The 17,405-nt window shown below is 57.3% G+C and overlaps 1 protein-coding gene across 9 annotated transcripts in view; it reads left to right on the top strand.

Annotated features, from left to right (window-relative positions):
* Positions 1-17,405, top strand: part of MGMT (O-6-methylguanine-DNA methyltransferase) — a 351,118-nt gene that overhangs the window by 280,706 nt on the left and 53,007 nt on the right. For 2 of the 9 annotated variants that reach the window (XR_010935692.1, XM_067709048.1), the window contains exon 5: positions 10,695-10,744. The exons of 5 other annotated variants lie outside the window; for them this stretch is intronic. Coding sequence is in view for 3 of the 4 variants with exons in the window: in XM_067709048.1 (XP_067565149.1) it covers positions 10,695-10,744 (50 nt within the window). In the remaining variant the exon portion in view is untranslated. Of the gene's footprint in view, positions 1-1,487; positions 2,650-7,443; positions 8,966-10,694; positions 10,745-17,405 lie in introns of those variants that run through there. 2 more of the 9 variants (XM_067709046.1, XM_067709047.1) reach the window with 2 other exon arrangements.

Here is a 17,405-nt window from a genome sequence, read left to right as displayed (position 1 = left end):
AGGGCTCCCGTGCGCGTCCTTGGGACTCCTGCTGGGGAGGCCCCGCCAGAGAGGACAGGGGCTCCCCTCCCTGGTGGGGTTGGCAGCGCCAGTACGAGGTTAGGGGGAACTAGGCCTGTGAGTGGCTGCAGGAGTAGCGACTGCGGGCCCTGGGGTCCAGTCCAGTCTGGTGCATGTGGTATCAGACTCCTGCGGGTCTGTGTGGTGTCAGCTCTGGGCCAGGAAAAGAAGGTGCCGGGCGCTGGGGGAGGCCCTGTCCTTGGGGCATCGGCGCCCGGTCCACACCCTGCCTGCCTGTCCAGCCTCCCGGGACCCAGGCCCTCACTCTCCGAGGCTGGGCCAGCCTTGCCCCTCCCCTGGGACTGGTGCGGCTGCATTTTGGGCCGCGGGTGAGCTTCACTGGGTGCACAGAGCCCAGCCTGGGCCCGTGTTTCCTGGTGCATCTCAGGGACACTCGGCCCCTGGGCAGCTGTCACTGCCCTTGGTCCCAGCAGTGGGGCCCTTCTGATAGTCGGCGGTTCTCTGTGGGCTGTGTTTGGACCTGTTTTCACTGTAAAGTGGCGTTGCCTTTAGTGGAATCACTCTGTTGATTTAAGCAGGTACCTGGCTACTCCGCTTGTCTCCAGGTGTGAAAGGCCAGGAGCAGCTTTGTCTTCCCATTAGGGCTTCTTTTGGGGGGGGGGGGGCGGGGGGAACCCTGTGGGACGAATGAGGGTGGGCATGGGCCGAGGGTCCTTGCTGGTGTCAGTGGAAGAGCTGGCTGCCCCATCCCAGCAGGTGGGGTACTGGTAGCAGCAGTGGTGGTGGCAGCTTTTCAGGTGGGAACAGATGGAACTGGAGCTTCTCAGACTTGCCATGTCCAGAGACGAAGGAGGAATGCAGGTCCCCCCCAGTGCACGGGTGTAGTGTAAAGCCGGGGTCGGCAAACCTTTTCTATAAAGGGCCGTTCAATCAATATTTTAGGCTTTGCAAAAGCAGCCGCAGGTACGGAGTACCAAGTGGGCGTGGCTGTGTTCCTATAAAACCTTATTTACAAAAGCAGGCGTGGACTGCATGGGGACGGCCACACGTTCCAGCCTCTGGGCTGAAGGGGCCTGTGTGAGTACAGCATCCCCCGAAGTTTCTTCTTAACATCTTGGAAGCGTTGGAGAATTTTACGTGGTACCTAAACTTGGAAATGTCATTTTAAATTCTGCCTCCGTTTTAAATCCCTTATCAAGTGAAATTAAGCGTTCTCCTCCCCAGTCGTAGCGTAAAGCGGTTCTCTAGAAGATGCCCCACATTCGCCTCAGGCGTTGGGCCCCTTCCCAGCCCGCACAGGATGCTCGGAGGCCAAGGGGTGAGCAGTGCTGAGACAGAGCCTGCAGGTGGCCAAGCCCTGCGAGTTGGGCCCTGGGTCCGTCGCGGTCAGGGGCCTTGCCCTGGATCCCGAAAGGCCACGCTGGCCCGGAGCCCCGCCTGACGGAGGCTGCCTCGCTGTTTTCCAGATGCCCATCCTCATCCCGTGCCATAGAGTGATCTGCAGCAGCGGAGCCCTGGGCGGCTACTCTGGAGGCGTGGCCGTGAAAGAGTGGCTTCTGGCCCACGAAGGCGGCCCGGCGGGGAAACCGGCATGTGGAGGGGGCTCCCGTCCAGCGAGAGCCTGGCACGGGGCCCTGGGTGGCACCACCAGCTCCCAGCCTGCTGGCCAGGATTGAGTGTTTGTAGTAACAGCTCGCTGGGAGCACGGCGGGCGGCGGCACTGCCACGTTAAAGGGGCTGGAGCCGTAGGGGTGCCGCGTGTCTGCTCTTCCTTTTCCACATTTTACGACAAAGTGAGTTCAGAGACTGGCCGCCGTGCGTCTAACCTGTTTCCTTCTCTCACACTGTCAGTCTTCCATTTCTAATACTGTTAAGTCAGGGCTGAGACAGTGGGGGGCTGGCAAACATGAGGGCGACTGCCCCGGAAGGAGGGGGCATCCGGCGCCCGCCGGGAACCGCTGGCTGCCTCGGGCACCACACCTGTGCCTGGAGCCAGCCAAGGCCCCCAGGGCCCTGGACCCCCATGCAGGCCCGGCCCAGGCTGCAGCCGTGTCTGCCCCCTGCGTGCTCCCCGCCTGCCCTCTCCTCTTGGCGGTTGAAGCTGCCGGGATGATGCTGCTGGAGGAGAGGGGACGGGCCCTGGAAACAGGCGCTTACTGACATTCTCCAGCCTTATTTTTCCAACTGCCAGAAAGCGAATGCAGGATGCATCCACTGGGGGTCATGTCAGTGGAAAGAAAATAACCGCTTGCCGGAAAGATTTGGGAAAACAAACAGCTCTTGGCGCGTGGGCGTGGTTGAAATGGCATCTCTCTGAGGAATGGAGTCTATCCCAGCCTTTCTCTGGACAGAAGGTGACGAGGGATGCCGACCTCTCCTTCCTGACACCTGACGTCGAGCCTGGAAGTCCAGGGTCACACACGAAGGCGGGTCAGCTCTTGTCACCGACGGCAGAGAGGAGCGTCTCCAGCATCTGCCGGGCACATGGTCTGATACTTCAGCACCGTGTTGTTGCTTCAGCGTTATAATTGACTTATCCAAAAAGCGTAAGGGAAACTTGTAGCTCTGTTTGTGGGTAAATAATATGTTGTATGGAGAAAATAAACCATGCCCAAGTGTCCAGTAGAATGCCGTGTCTTTGTCAAGGGTGCCTGCGACAGTGTAAAACAGCAGCAGGGAAGCTTGAGCCGTTTGTGTTTGTCACCAGAAACCTGGGTAAAAATACAGCCCTGCACGGGTACAGTTTGGGTGTACTGTGTATCTCATGGTACCTTAATATCAACAAAAGAGCAGGTACCTAACACAAACTAGGCTTTTCTCACCAGTTTACAATTTATTGCATCCCTTTCTTAGGTCAGCCAAGTTAATTCTGGATTTTTTTCCCTCAAAAGTAAAATATGACCATTTCCGCATTATCTTCTGACTTTGATCCTTCTCAGGACTTCTTTACGGCAGAGTCGTGCTCCTGCAGGGAGCTGCACAGGTGTCTGATCTTCGGATGGAACCCTGAGTCTCCCCGCTGCGACCGTCCATTCTCACGGGGGCCCTCGGCTCGGCGAGCTGTGAGAATTGTGTGTCTCCACCGTGTGAGCAGAGGGCCTATTTCTCTGTCCCGATGTGTTGGGAGGACGAGTGGGGGACCTGGGGTGCCCTTCGCACTTGGGGGCTGTGAAGGTGGTTGGCTGCGTCCCAAATTGTGTAAGGAAAATGCTTTGCTCCAGTGACTTACAGTCCCAGGACCCCTCCTCTGCCCGGAACGGAAGCGCAGGCTGCGATGCCCGGCCTGCAGCACCCGGCCTGGGGACCTGGGTGCGGGGCTGTCTGTGCGCTTCCAGTAGAGGGCGCCACCGTGGTGCCCTGGGCGGCGCTGGGGAGCCCCGGCCCCACTTCTGCTCAGTGACGGGTTTGAAAGTGGGGTAGGGTAGAACTCCGATCCAGATGCCCTGCGGCAGTCCCCGGGGCACGTGCCATCCGGGCTGCCAGCAGGCGGGCAGGCCTCTCTGCGGTGCGGTCAGCCCTGAGGACACATCGCAGGCCCCATACCCTCTGCACGCGGGCCGGGCCTCGGCCTGGAGAGTAGGCGTCCCTTAGGGGGACGGGGGACTCCCGCTGTGATCTCCAGATCCTCAGGCAGCCTCCGAGCAAGGGTCCCGGGCTGTGCAGCCTGCAAGGGCCCGGCCCGCCGGCGAAGCTGCCCGAGGGGACCCTGCAGCTCCGTGGCCTGGCGCCACCGGTTTGGGCTGCGCCCTTGGGGCCACACAAACTCTGCTCTTTTTCCTGCTTCCCGGGGCCTCCTCAGCCATCAGAACACGCTTGAGAGACGCCCCGGGCTCCCACTGGCAGAGCCGTCCCTGAGTGCCGGCCACGAACCATTCCAGGGGCAGCGGGCTCCGAGAGGCCGCCTGGAGCCGCAGCCGCTGGAGGGGCAGCAGGTTTGTGAAAATGCAGAGGACGGGAAAGGCCCAGGGAAACACGAAAATATTTTCCCCGTGAAGAGAGATGTTGAAGCAAGGAGGCTGAGTCCTTTGGCTGCGGCCCCAGGTCCCCTCACGGGCGGGTTTCCCTCCATCCAGTGCCGGGCCTCGACCCGCCAGCACCAGACCCGCGGGACAGCCGCTCGGCCAGCGCGTGCTGTGTTCGCCGTTCCCGGACACCCGGGTCGTGAAAGATTCAGAAATAATATTTGTTTCTGCGGAAGCACACGTGTAATGTAATAGCTGCCCTTGACCGCGCGGGAGGTGGGGCTGCGAAGGGTCGTCGTGTTCCTCTCCTGGGCTTTTCCCACGACGGGCGGGAGGGTCACGTAGACCCACTCGCTCGCCGCGTCCGAGGCTGCAGAGGGGGGGACGCGACGGCAGAGCCTGACTCCCTGGCGCCCGAAGACGAGGGGCTGGTGCTGCCGAGGGGCAGGGGAGGTGCGGGGAGGAGTCGGAGCCGCTCGGGCAGCCAGGCCTCTGAGGAAGGGGGCGGGTCCGCCGTGGAGGAAGTTGGTCGGGGTTTTTAACTCGAGTCCGCGCGCGCAGCCGACACAGATAGCAGCTGGCCGGTGCGGCGTGGTCACTGCCTAGCAGCACTGTCGTCTCCAGCTCGAGTCTCTTCGGGTGCCCGTTCCCGCCCAGGGCCTCACGTTTTCCACCCCGCATTCTTCCTTAGGCAGCACCTCTGCTCTGAGCAGCCAGGCATGTCCAGGGAGGGAGTCACTGTTCCTTAACCTGTTGTGAACAGCAGTGTCATCCCAGACCGAACTTCCTCTGAAGCGTCAGCGTGGGAGAGAACCGAGCAGGCGGGTGGCTTAAGAGCTCTGGGAAGCAGTGGCGTGGTCGGGTGGAGCCCTTGGGTTTAGGCGCTGCTCAGAGGAGCCCAGGGGGCGGGGAGCCCCGCTTGGCGTGTTTGTCCTGGCGCAGCCCAGGCAGGGCGCGCAGGCCCCGCTGGCCACGTCCTCCGCACCCGCAGACTCACCCGGGCTGCTGGTGCAGCTGCAGCTATGCCACAGGCAGCAGTGCCAGCTCGAGCCTCGGCCACCATGGGAACAGGCAGGACGTCACAGCCGAGTCGGCGAGGACTGTCCACTTCACCTCAGAGCTTGCCCAGGACCGTAGTGCTGTTTTGATTTCAAGCTGCAGTGGTAACAAGTTATCTTACCGTGGGGCGCACAGAAGGATCCAGAGTCTGTTTTCTTTTACTCAGAAGAGTTTCCCAGAAGACCGGTCGGGAAGCTAAGCCTTTCCCTGTGGCCTCTGAGCTGGGACGTGCTTGGGCCTCCAGGTGCCTTGTCTGCTGGTAGGTTTTCTTGCTGCCGTCCTGGCGGGGGGTCCTGGGGACGGGCACTTGGACGCCTTCGGTGAGGATTGAACTGTGTTTGGCCTTTCCCGGCCCAAACAGGGTTTTTCTTTCTTCTTCACAGGCATTTGATTGAAGTTTCTTTAGGGAGCTGAAGTTCACATCAATTTTACCTGTTATCAGTTTGAAAGACCCTGAGATTTAAATGGAACTCTGCCAAGCAACCCCTGTCTGTCTGTCTGAAGGAAACAGGGTGACAGTTGAAAGCTAGGCCTGGAGCCTGGAGAAACTGCAGGACCCAAGTCTCTAAGTGACTGAGGGCAGCCGTCCAGGGTCCTCGGACGCTGTGGCTCCAGATGCGGACAGATGGACGGCGTCTGGCCTCCGTCACCCAGGTCGCCTCCGGTAGGATCTGTGCTAGGCGGGCGGGAGTGGACGAGGACGCGAGGACGGCGCCTTGATGGATGAAAGGGCGTCGTTAACAGGCCTTTAACGTTTCCCATTCATGTTTTTTTCACTGAAAAAAGCCACAAGAAAAATATTCCATGTGGACAGCAGTTAAGATTGATCCCGAAAACATGGCGTCAGTGCTGCTGGCGCCCACAGGGACCTTCCCACCTAGCAGCTTGCTTGCAACTGCCACTTTGGGATGGGGGGACGGTGCTCGGACTCTCAAGTGGCCACAGGATACAGGACGGACTCTCCCAGTGGTCGTCAGGGACTCCGATGCGGTGGGATGCTGAAGGAGGGGGCAGGAGCTGCCACCCCAGGCTCCGCGCTGGCTCCAGGGAGCTCTCCAAGTGGCTATGCTGGGCGCGTGTGTGTGTGTGTGTGTGTGTGCGTGCGCGCGCACGTCTGCACGTGTGTGCATGTGTGTGCGCGCACGTGTGCCTGTGTCTCGATGCCAGTCCCAGGGCGACGGAGGGGGTGTAGCCAGGGATGGAGCAGAGGGGCTGGGAGTGTCACCTCTTCTTTCCTTGTTTCTCAGGTTGGGCCATCCCCCTGGCACACACAGCACCGCACGCACACACACACCAGGGTCTTTCTTAAGTCTTCTCGTCACATGTCACTCTTGTTTGGTTCCCAAACACAAGCAATATGTGTGCTTCCAGACTGGTTTGTTGACTTAAATTAAGAAAACCCCAGCTGGAGATGATATCAGTGTCCAAACATTAAGCAACATGTGATATTGTGCAAAAAGTATTGCTTTTGCGTGTTCTGATCACCATGACAACAGGGCAGAGCGGACGCACATGTGAGACTTCTGGCAGGAAGCACAGGCGCAGGTGCGCGGCCGAGCGGCGGGCCCAGCGGGCAGGTCTGGCCCCGGGGCTGTGGGCACGTTCTGCTGCACAGGGGCAGCCTCAGCCACCCCGGACCTCTGAGGGGCCTGTGGGGGGGGGTGGGTCTGGCCCCAGCTGGAGGAGCAGAAAGCTGAGCCTCAGATCCAGCTGAACTTGGGCTTGTCCCCCCAGCTCCTGTGAGCAGAGTGGGTGCAAGCACATGGCCCATCACCCCGAGCTCAGGGGCCCCTCACGGGCGAGTGTGGACCCCTGGAGGCCTGGGAGGAGGGGAACGCGACACGGCCTGGCCTGACGGCCAAGGGGGCCGGCGCAGCAGGTGTTTGAAGGCCCAGAAGCCAACAGAGCCTCGGAAGAAGTGGTGGCGGTCAGGACGCGGGGGAAGGGCGGCCACAGTTCCATTGAGGAAGGTCGGGCTTGATGCGGTTGGGAGGCGCCTGACCCCGCTTGCTTCTGTGACAGGGAAGCTCTGCACGTGGCAGGGGGTGCTGGCCTCGTCTGCAGCCTCTGACGGGAACCTTTAATCTGCTGCTCTTCTGAGTGGTGGCCAAGGGCCCCTCGCTGCCTGTCTGCCACCCAGAGTGACCACGTGCCAGCCCCGCGGCCCCCGGGCAGCGAGGAGGAGCTGCTGTGAGGCCAGCAGTGCAGCGGCCGGCCAGGAGACAGCAGCTTGGGCACGAGGGAGCGTTCAGTTCCAGAACGTGTACTTTTGTTGGGATAAACTCTACGTAACCTGCGACAAAAGCAGTACAAAGCGATTTTAAATCTCTGGGGCCCTGAGAAAAACCAGGTGCTCTGTATGTCTGACAGCCCTGAAGCCCTGCCCTTCCTCTCTCCCCAGGAAGGGAGGAGAGGTGCAGCACAGTCCTTGCCCACCTGCCTCCACAGCGACGGGGACTGGCGTCGTCCCTGTGCTGCCGGACCCCCAGCCGGGCCGTGGGAGGCGCACTTCCTTCCTGCCGGTGATCTGGGAGAAGCACAGCCTCCTGCCACCCCCCAGGGAGCCCTGGGAGTGTGTGCACCGTCGCTTACTCCCGAGCCGGTTGTGTCCTCCAGCTGTGTCCCAAACACGCACCTCTGGCCTCCACGTGACTTCAGCCACAAGCCTGAGGACAGCAGGTCACACAGTGGTTCTGGCGTCCAGTCTGAGCTGAGAGCCCAGCCCTGCTCACCCGCTGGGGGTTTCCACACCGTCTCCAGGCCGAGTGCCTCGTGCCAAGCTAAGAACCACACTTATTTAAAAACTGCCTTTTCTTTGAGGTGCAGAACGACGCGTCTGCGTACCGCAACCCCAAGCGGCACGTAGCTGTCGCGCTCTTCCCTGCAGACGTCTGACGCCAGTGCCAGGAAGCGGCGCGACAGGCGTTCTGCAGTTTCAGGCCAGTTGGTCTCATGTCGATGAACATATTTTCACAAGGAGAGCGTGGAAGTTCGTCGCGTGTTAGGCCTGAGCCTGCCAGGGTGCTGCCGACCCGTTTATCGCCGGTGACGGCCTCCTCTTCTCGTCCCCAGCCCCCTCCTCGCCCCCTTCTCCCCTCTGTCGTCCCCCTACCCCCAAGGGTTCCTCGCAGACCCCACTCCCGACACAGGTGTCTGCGGACTCTCCAGCCGGTGTCTGTCGTGCTGGTTCTGAACTCTCAGGCTGCTGCGGCCTCTGGGCTCCGTACTGGGAGGACGGTGCCAGGCTGGAGCGTTCTCTCCTCAGTGCCTCTCGAGCTGGCCCCTCTGTGCTGCTGCGCGGAAGGCAGGCGGCAGTAATGCCCGCGGGAGAGGAGCTGGGATCGGAGCCCAGTTTGTCCACTTCAGTGGTTGCGTTGTCCTGCGTGCGCCACGTGACCGCTCCACAGCTTGGTTTCTGTAGCGGATTGAATGGGGGCCCCAAAGAGAGATGTCCACGGGCAGACCCCTGGGACCTGTGCATCTGGCCTCATTTGGGAAAAAGATCTCTGCAAATGTGGCTCTGTGAAGAATCTCAAGGTGAGATCATCCCAGATTATCTGTGTGGCCCTAAATCCAATGGCTGCCTCCGTCTCAGAGAGAGGGGGAGGAAACCCAAGGGGGAGGGAGGCCCTGTGAAGAGGGAGGTGGAGACTGGGATGATGGGCCCCAAGCCAAGGTTGCCAGGAGCCGCCAGGAGCGGCTCCAGGGTCCAGAAGGGGTCTCCCCCTAGAGCCTCTGGGGAAGCGCAGCCCTGCCGACCCCTGGGTCTTGGACTCCTGGCCTCTGGAGCAACAAGTTTCCGTTGCTTTAAGCCCCCTGTCACTGGTACTTTGGTGCGGAGGCCCCAGGACACTGACACGGCTTCCTTATCCGTGTAGAGGGGTGTGTGGCACGTCGTCACGCTGTCAGGTTGCAGTGAGTTAGCCCGCTGCTGGGAGCGTCCTGCGTGCTCGGCGGGCGGCGGTGGTGGTGGAACCCCCCGCAGGCTAGCTGCGGGAGCCCTGGGGATGTGTGTGATCTCAGCACCCTTATCTGCCTCGCCTGTGGACACTCGTCCACCTTGCGTGGGCTTCCTGAGCGTTTAATGCATCAGAGTCTCACCTTGTTCCCTTCTTTTGCCTCTTGACTGTCATTTACAGTGAAGCCTGGAGGCAGCTCTGACATGGGTCGCCAAGGCCGTCCCTGAAGTGAGAGAGACTTGGTGTTGCCTCTCTTCTGGCTTGTTGACAACGGAGGTTGTGGGTTGTGGCGAACGCCAGGATGGGTGTGCAAAGTCACAGCAGACCTGCGCCCGGGGTGTTGCAGGTCCAAGCAGTGACCCCTGAGAGGCTGCCCTGTGCAGGTGACACTCAGAACGTCTGGCAAGACTCTGACCGTGGCCACAGCACTGCTTATGAACCGTAAGCAGTGACAAAAATGACTCACAAAGGCCACGCTCCCCGCTGGCCGGGCCGGCTCTGCGGGTCAGGGACGGCGTGCCAAGCTCAGCTCAGCCAGCGGGACGCATCTTTGCTCAGGAGCCACCAGGTACGTTTGTAGTACCAGGGATGCCAGCGTGGTGTCCTGAATCCACCATAAACGGGGCGATGCAGGGCTGGTGCAGAACAGACCGAGTGGATCCATGGACCCAAATGGCAGGTCTGGAGTAGAGGAGGGTACGGGTGACGTCAGCCATCCCGTGAAGAGATGTCCGCCTGGCTGATGGTCCCAGAACTGCAGGTTTAAGTGTGAGACAACACTTTATTATAAGCTGGGTGAAATAATAAAAAATGTGTAATTCTCTGCCTACAGCATTGTGCAAAGGACGGGCGCTCGCTCTCTCTCTCTCTCTCCCTCTCTCTCCCTCTCTCTCTCTCTCTCTCCCTCTCTCTCTCTCTCTCTCTCTCTCTCTCTCTCTCTCTCTCTCTCTCTCTCTCTCTCTCTCCCCCTCTCCCTCCCTCTCCCCCTCTCCCTCCCTCCCTCCCTCTCTCTCTCCCTCTCTCTCTCCCTCCCTCTCTCCCTCCCTCCCTCCCTCCCTCCCTCCCTCCCTCCCTCCCTCCCCCTCCTCTCTCTCTGCCGGAGGAGCAGGCCATTTTGTTGTAGGGCAGTTAGGTAATGTTAAAACGTGAAATTCCCCCAAACAATTCCACTTTTAGGAACTTACTCTGGGGAGAGATTTCCACGCGTATACAAGGCTACAGTTACAGGGATACTTGTCATACCATTATTTGTGACGGCAACAAGTAGGAAACTACATAAATGTCCCAAGGACACGCGTTGACTAAGTCATGATCCATCTGTACAATGTCAGGCAGTCCTACCACTAAAAATGGTAACATGAGTCTGTGTTTATTGACATCAAAAAGAGGGCCTTGACTCACTGCTGAGTGATAAAGGCATGTTGTTCTATGAAACAGGTTTTTTTAGTTGGGCTTAAGAGTGTAAGACTGGGAGAGAATCCATCAGAGTATTTTCGTGGAGATATCTTGGTGGAAAGAGTTGGGGAGAATTGCTGTGTGTGTGTGTCTGTGTTGCTTTCCAGTGTTGTTAAACTTTATAGAATGTATGTATGTATTATACAATCAGAAAACTGTGATCCATGATTCTGTCTTAAAGATATATATTTACACATAAACACACATATGTATACATAATATATCATTTTTTTTAAAGACCATCTGTGGAGCGGAGTACAACAGTGATTATCTCAGCCCGAGGAAATCGTGAGTAGTTGGATTTCCTTTTCTGTGCTAATCTGTAGATCCTAAATGTTTCCAGTAGACATGGGTTATGTTTGTACTTATGAAAGCACGTCTCTTTCCTCTGTGAAGAAGGGTCCCTGGCAGATGTAGTGAGAAGACAACGCTGGCAAGTGCAGTCTGGTCTCAGGAGTGGTGTGGCTTAGGAGACAGCCCCACCGTCTGTTTACCAGAGGTCCCCTCTCCACTTGCAGAGCAGTGAGGCCATGGGAGCAGTGTGCACACTCCCTAACCAGGCCGTGTGGCACCAGTGTACGTACGAGATCGGCTCGGGGTGTGTCTCAGAGTACAGAGTCATGGAAGGAGGTGTGGGTGAACTAGAAAATCAAGAGGGGCTTCCTGGAGGAGGTGGCGCTCGAGCGGCACTGTTAGCTCTGGACAGGACATAGAGGGCATTTCAAGTGGAAGGAGCAGCCAGATGCCTTAGAGCAGAGGTGAGCACAGGTGGCTTTGGCCCCTGCGATAGGAAACCAGGGACCAGCAGGAAAGTGGCCGTTGTCGGGCAGGGGGAGGACTGACACCCCTGCCGCAGCCCCAGGCACGAGGGGTCCGTTCTTGGTGGGTTTGGCGTGGTCACCAGTCAGGAAAGCAGTGCGCGGCAGTCATCAGCCCTGTGCTGAAAGGGGACACCTCGGACTCCAGCACCGCCGGCTGCATGGGGCAGGAGCCCCTCCAGGTCTGCGCAGCCCCGCGCCCTCTGGGGACTCTCCCTCCACCTGCCCGGGGGCGGCATGCCCCTCTGAACCGCTCCTTGGCCCACTGAGTGTTGCGCGGCACCTCTGACGTGGGGAGCTGTCACGGGACAGGACGGGCTTTCCGGCAGGAGAGAGACCAGGAGGAGGGCGGGCCCGGGAGAGGACCGCGTGGGCCGGGCTGGGGGGGCCTTCTGTCCTCGGGGTCGGGACCCGTGAGAACACAGTCTGCCTGGCAGAGCAGGCCTGAGCCGCGTGACGCCAGCCCTCTTGTCTCGGCGTCCCTGTGTTTTACATAATGTCACTGTGTCTTGTTAGAGAGACTACTAATCCTTAGAGCTAACGGTACTAACTAATTAGTGTAAAACACTTTGAAAATATAAGGAATTCAGATGAGGAGTATAATTGGCCAGTCCTTCTGGTACTGACACTTTCACTGTGTCTCTGATGGAGCTGTGGCCTGACTTCATCCAGGAGATGTGGTTGTCCAGGCAGGGGGCAGGCGTAAGCAAGACGGGCTGTCCTTAGCCCCAGACGGGACGCAGTGCGCCCCGGGCTACCGTGGGGCCGGGAGAAGTGAGCCGGCCAGCCCGACTGCCTCACCGCCCCAGGACCTCAGGGAGCCATGGGGAGGGGGCTGGGTTGGCCCGAGGCTCCAGGTCGTGACCGGATTAGTGCCCACAGCCTTGTCGAGGCTGGGGGGAAGGGCAGGGCCCAGGTGTGGCCAGCCCCGAGGTGGCTTCGGGTCCTAGCCGTGGCCTGCCGGTCGGCAGCAAACCTGTTTGACGTCCCCTCTCTGGAGTAGCGCTTATGATGCCACCTTGCACTTCCTCCTGAGGGTGCAGACGGAGCTGTGAGGCGCCTGGCACGCGCAGTTTATCCTCTTTTCTTCTTTAAGAGATAAATGCAGGGTTTCCTTCTCAGTGGGCAAGTCACTCAGAAAAGATATCCAAGCCCCAGACCTGGACGACACTTGGCCTGACCAGTCCACCCCTGGGTGTGGGTTTTCCACTGGTGTTACTGGAGAAAAGACGATCGCATGTTCTCTTTGGTGCGCTACTTTCTAAGGATGTATGGAGCTGTCAGCAAATCATTAATCTCTCTTTAAACCAGGGTGACAATATTTACATTTAAGATCAAGATGATGATTATCTGAAGAATTTCCCTGGAAGCTCTCCTCACAACTGGAGAAACACTGCAGCCAGTAAGCAGAGCCCCATCCTGGGCCAAAAATAACAACGAGCTGGTCCCGGAGACCCAGCCTTACCGAGGGTGATGTAGGTGAGGCCAGCGCCCGACAGAAGCTGGTCGGCCGCGGTCAGCGGGATGAACTCGGCCTCAAGGAAAATGACGGCCGAGCCGCACATTCAGTGACTGAGCACGCAGACACAGCTTGGCAGGTGTCTGCCTCAGCCAGCCCAGCGGCCAGAAGACATTGCTGTAAAGGACTGTTTTAAACAAGAATCTGTGCCCAGACGAAGCAAAGGACCAGCACCCAGCAGAGGTGAAAAGCCAGCTCTCCAAGCATCCTGGGAGCGTTCCAGCGGGTCGTTCGTTCCGAGAGCGCCCCCTGGGCGCCCTGCAGCCTCCGGCTGGGCCTCTTCTCAGCTCCTGGGGCTGAAGAGTGACAGCAATGCTGCATAGGGACTAAACCAGCAGTCGCTGGGTCCCCACGTCTGTGCTGTGGAAACGACCTTCTCGTGGCATCATCAGAAAGCACTTTGGTAGATAGGTAGCGTTACCGGCAAAGGCAGACTTTATCGTGCTTCGTCCAAGCCGACGCCTGGGACCCTCCGGCTTGGATGATGTAGGCTTCCCCTCAGCAGGAAGTTACGTGTTGTACGTCATGAAGTCCAGGCTTGAGCCCGAGGCCTTCGCCGCACCATCTGCGTGACCCCGCTGTGATCAGTGCCCGTGCTCGTCATTCCAGAGTCAAGTCTGGAGTAGGCCACACGTGTCTGTGCAAACGTAGCACGGACTTCGGTGAATGTTCCAGGAACTGAGAGAGTCCGTGAACTAGTGAACGGGACAGAGTCTGCGAGTCTGCATGCCATGACCCCGACAGCCACTGCGTGTTGCCTTGCAGAGTTAACACGCTCGGCTTCTGACTGCCGTTTCCTGCCCCCATCCCCCCCCCGACTCCAAGCACACTCCACAGGAGTCTGTGGACGTGAGCACAGAAGCCAGGCCGAAGAGTGTTCACGGCCCTGCTGTGTGAGAGCAAGAGCCCGGACGAAGCTGAGCGTGCATCCAGGCGGAAACACGCGTGTGCCTGCAGGCGTGTTCACAGGGTGAATGAAGTACTACGCGGCAGTGAAAGCGGACACAGCCGCGTGCCGTGACGGGCGTGACTCAGAAATGCAACGACAAGCAAACAGTGCGGGGCAAAGGCTGCAGACGTGCGATACTAGTTCTATAAAGCTCACGAGCCTCAAGGGATGCACGTCGCTTTAAACAAACAAATGCACGCACACGTACAGTCATATACATACACACACACACACGCGTATATACGATCAGACCTTTGAAAAGACACGGGAATGTGAACGCACGATGGAAGTTCTCGCCTCGGGGGCAGAGGCGGGAGGATGAACGCGTGTGGGAACCACTGCTGGGACGCACTCAGGTAGGCTCGCGCCTTCCAGCGCTCGGGCTGGCTGTGGGTTCACTGGTGTCCTTGTGATACTATTTCACGGCCTATGTGCTACCCACATTTTCTTCTACTTTGTGTCAAATGTCTGCATCTTGAAAAATGCAAGCAGGTCCTTGAAGGCCATCATTCTGTACGCCGTGTGCCTGTTTCTGGGAGGCTCTTGGCGCCGTGGGTGACTCCAGAAATGGTTCCCATTGAGCCCCGTGAACTAGTTGGGGCAGGGCGGTGTCCTCCCGGTCAGCGGGAGGGTCCCCCACGCGCACTCCTGCGGGAGGGGCCCGGCCTCTGCCAGGCTTGCGGCCCCGGGCGGGCGGCACGCGCCGTGGGCGGAGGCCCTGCGGGAGGGGCCCCACAGCTTGCTTACGAGCCGCCCGGTGAAGCAGTCTGGGGGGCCCCCAGCAGCGCCCGCTCCACCAGAAGAGCCACCGCTCCCGGGAGCTCGCGTCCCCTCCTGCAGCCCAGACGCTCGAGCAGACGTGAAGAGCAGGGACCCCCTGCCTCTCGGGGCTTTGGCCTGGGGATCCGCTAGCTGTAGGCCTTGGGCTTGGGAGACAAGGCTTGGCCCCGAGAGCTTTCAGACCCATAGCACAGCAGGACACCCAGCTAGGAGCGGCCCGCACAAACCCTCTTGGGCTTAGCGCACCAGCTCGGCACAAAGAGCTTCACTTGCCCAGTTAACCGCAGGCCGGAGAGCGAACTTTCAGAGAAGCCCGTGGAAAAGTGGGTGGGAGCGGGAGAGCCGCTGCTCAGGAGTGAACCCGCGGGCCCCTGTCCTAACGGTGAAAGACGATTGGGCCAACGAGGGCCGTTCAGACTTAGGATTGCTGGACATTTTCTCAAAAAGAAATCAAGTGACCCTGTCCCTTCAAGGAGAGCGACCAACAGTGTTTGTTACCAATGATAAAAATTTGTTTTTGAACAAAAATGAGAATTTTGGGGAGCTTGCATCTGCCACTGTGAGCTTTACAGCTTCTGAATACTTAGATTTTTCTGATGAGACTGGTGGTGACGTCAACAGATGTTACTTTTGTAATACTATGTAAAGAAATGCGTCAATATTTGGAAGATGTGTGTAACACAGTGAGCCAGTACTTCCAAATGACCGATGCACGGTGTCACAGACCCGGCCGTGGGTCGGGGAGCCCTGCACAGTGCAGGATGGAGGGACCGAGTTCAGTGCGAGGTTCGCTGCGGGGTTTCAGGTCCTGCACGGCAGCTGAACTTGAACAACTCCCTGTTGTCCAGTTCGGATGCAGGATCAGAGAAGAATAGCTGCAGTTTACTGAAAAGGCTGTGAAAATCCTCCTCCCTTTTCAACTACGAGTCCATGTGAGGCCAGTTCCTCAACCAAGAGGAGTCATGGTGGTCTGAAGAAGACAGGAGAACCAGCTGTCTTCCTAAATGCCCAGCACTGGGAGATTTGCGTACGCGGAAAACAGTACCACCCTTCTTACTAAATTTTTTTTTTTTTTGCTTTGGAAAATAGAGATTTTTTAATTAAGTATTTGTGAACTTAGGCAAGTATATATATAATCGAGGTTTTGCTATTTTTAAACAATAAATAATTTTAAATTTCTGTTTTATTTCCTAGTTTGCTGTCAATAGATGTAACCCAGGTATCTATTGTTGTGGCCTCAGTAACTTTTCCGAGGGTAAAGGTGAAGAGAGCTCACGTTCTGTAAAGGGCTAGGGGTTGGGATGGCGCTGTGGAACAGCCCTGCTTCAGGATTTCATTCAGAAGCTACGTCCAAAAAAACGATTCCGCCTGGGTAGGCATGGGAGCTTATTTCTCCATTAAAATGAAATACCAGGAACACGTCCCATTCCTGTGTCTACGTTTTGTGCTGTGACATCCCCAAGCCACATCCCAGAGCAGGGATAAAACCAAGTTCTTATTAAGCTGCATTATTTTGATAAGTTAGGTGGGTAGTTTACAAACCAGCTTTTATCCTTTTGTGTTAAGACTGAAACACCACCACTAAAAAAGAAATAGATTAAAAAAAAAAAACACCTGAATTGCAGACGGATGGAAGTTTCAGCATCCTTTCCGTCCGGATGTTCCCTGAGCGGGTGAGGGAAACTGGCAGCTGTTAGCCAGTGATTCTGTGTTTTGTTTTTTTTTTCACTTCGTGTTTCATAAGTGGTTTTTAACCAGGCCCCGTGAAAATGTATTATTGTTGGAAAACAAACCAAGAAACAAGGGATGGTAGTTTAGTACCGGGAAGTTAATCCTGGAGACCCCGACCTTTGAGCAGCCCCGTGGCTATTGATTTCCAATACCATGAGGTGGCGTGCCACCCTAAGCATGGGGTCCAGCCGAGTCCAAACAGTTTCTCCCTTATCAGTTGAGTCCCTGAGTACTTGAGCATTAAGACAACAAATGTCCACGGTTGACGGCATGTCACATGGCAGCCGGGTGGACGTGCCAATCTTCTAATGAAGTCGGGCTGTTGGCAAACACACCAGTCATCACATATTGAAGGAGGCCTTCTTTTGTGTATTTCCAGCACTCTTGAGTGCTTCGAAAGATACCAGTTACATCATTGTCTCAGGGCCAGGCGCCGAGGGAGAAGCATCCACTCACTGCCAAGACAGAAACAAGCGAGACCGGAGTTAAAAGCGAGCCGGGGCTGTGTTCCGCAGGAGGTGTCAGAAATAGTTTTTCCAGTTGTGCTCAGTGGAAGCGATACTCTGAGTAAAAAGCAGTGGCTCCGGTGCCCTCATTTCTCCTGCAGAAGGAGGCATGTCAGTAATCCCTCGCTCCCAACTTAACTTGCTCCCTACGTGGAAGAATCGGTATCATTTTTCTTAATATTGAGGGAAGGAGAGCAGTCGATGCCTTTGGGTCTGAACTAAGGGATGCTGGCCTCCCGCTCATCAGCCGTGATGTGTGAAGCGGGTGAGTCACGGGAGACGCTCTTACACCCGGGCACACTCTGCCAGCTGCGTCCACCCCAACCAGCGATGAATTACGGTTGCCATCTTGTATTGATTACTGAAAATGTTATGTTCACGGGAAGAAAATGCCATTGCTTTAAATATCAACATTACTCGGGATTTTAAAGTTATTTTTTTACAGAGACATGTGGGATAAAAAATGTTAAGCAATTGAAAGGAGTGAGGGGAGAGCAGAATTATTAAATCACAAAAAAATCAATTCTCAGTTCGGTCTGGCCAGACCAGCATGTCTCGGCGCAGGTAAGTAGTTTAAAGTCAGACACGTCTCTTACTGGACTTTTTACAAGAATGGAGAAATGTATAATGAAATTCAACAAGGAAA

Source organism: Pseudorca crassidens, chromosome 16 (genome assembly GCF_039906515.1).
Source record: "Pseudorca crassidens isolate mPseCra1 chromosome 16, mPseCra1.hap1, whole genome shotgun sequence".
NCBI lineage: Eukaryota > Metazoa > Chordata > Mammalia > Artiodactyla > Delphinidae > Pseudorca > Pseudorca crassidens.
The sequence above is the reverse complement of the archived record's forward strand: the minus strand, read 5'-3'. Positions and strand labels throughout refer to the sequence as shown.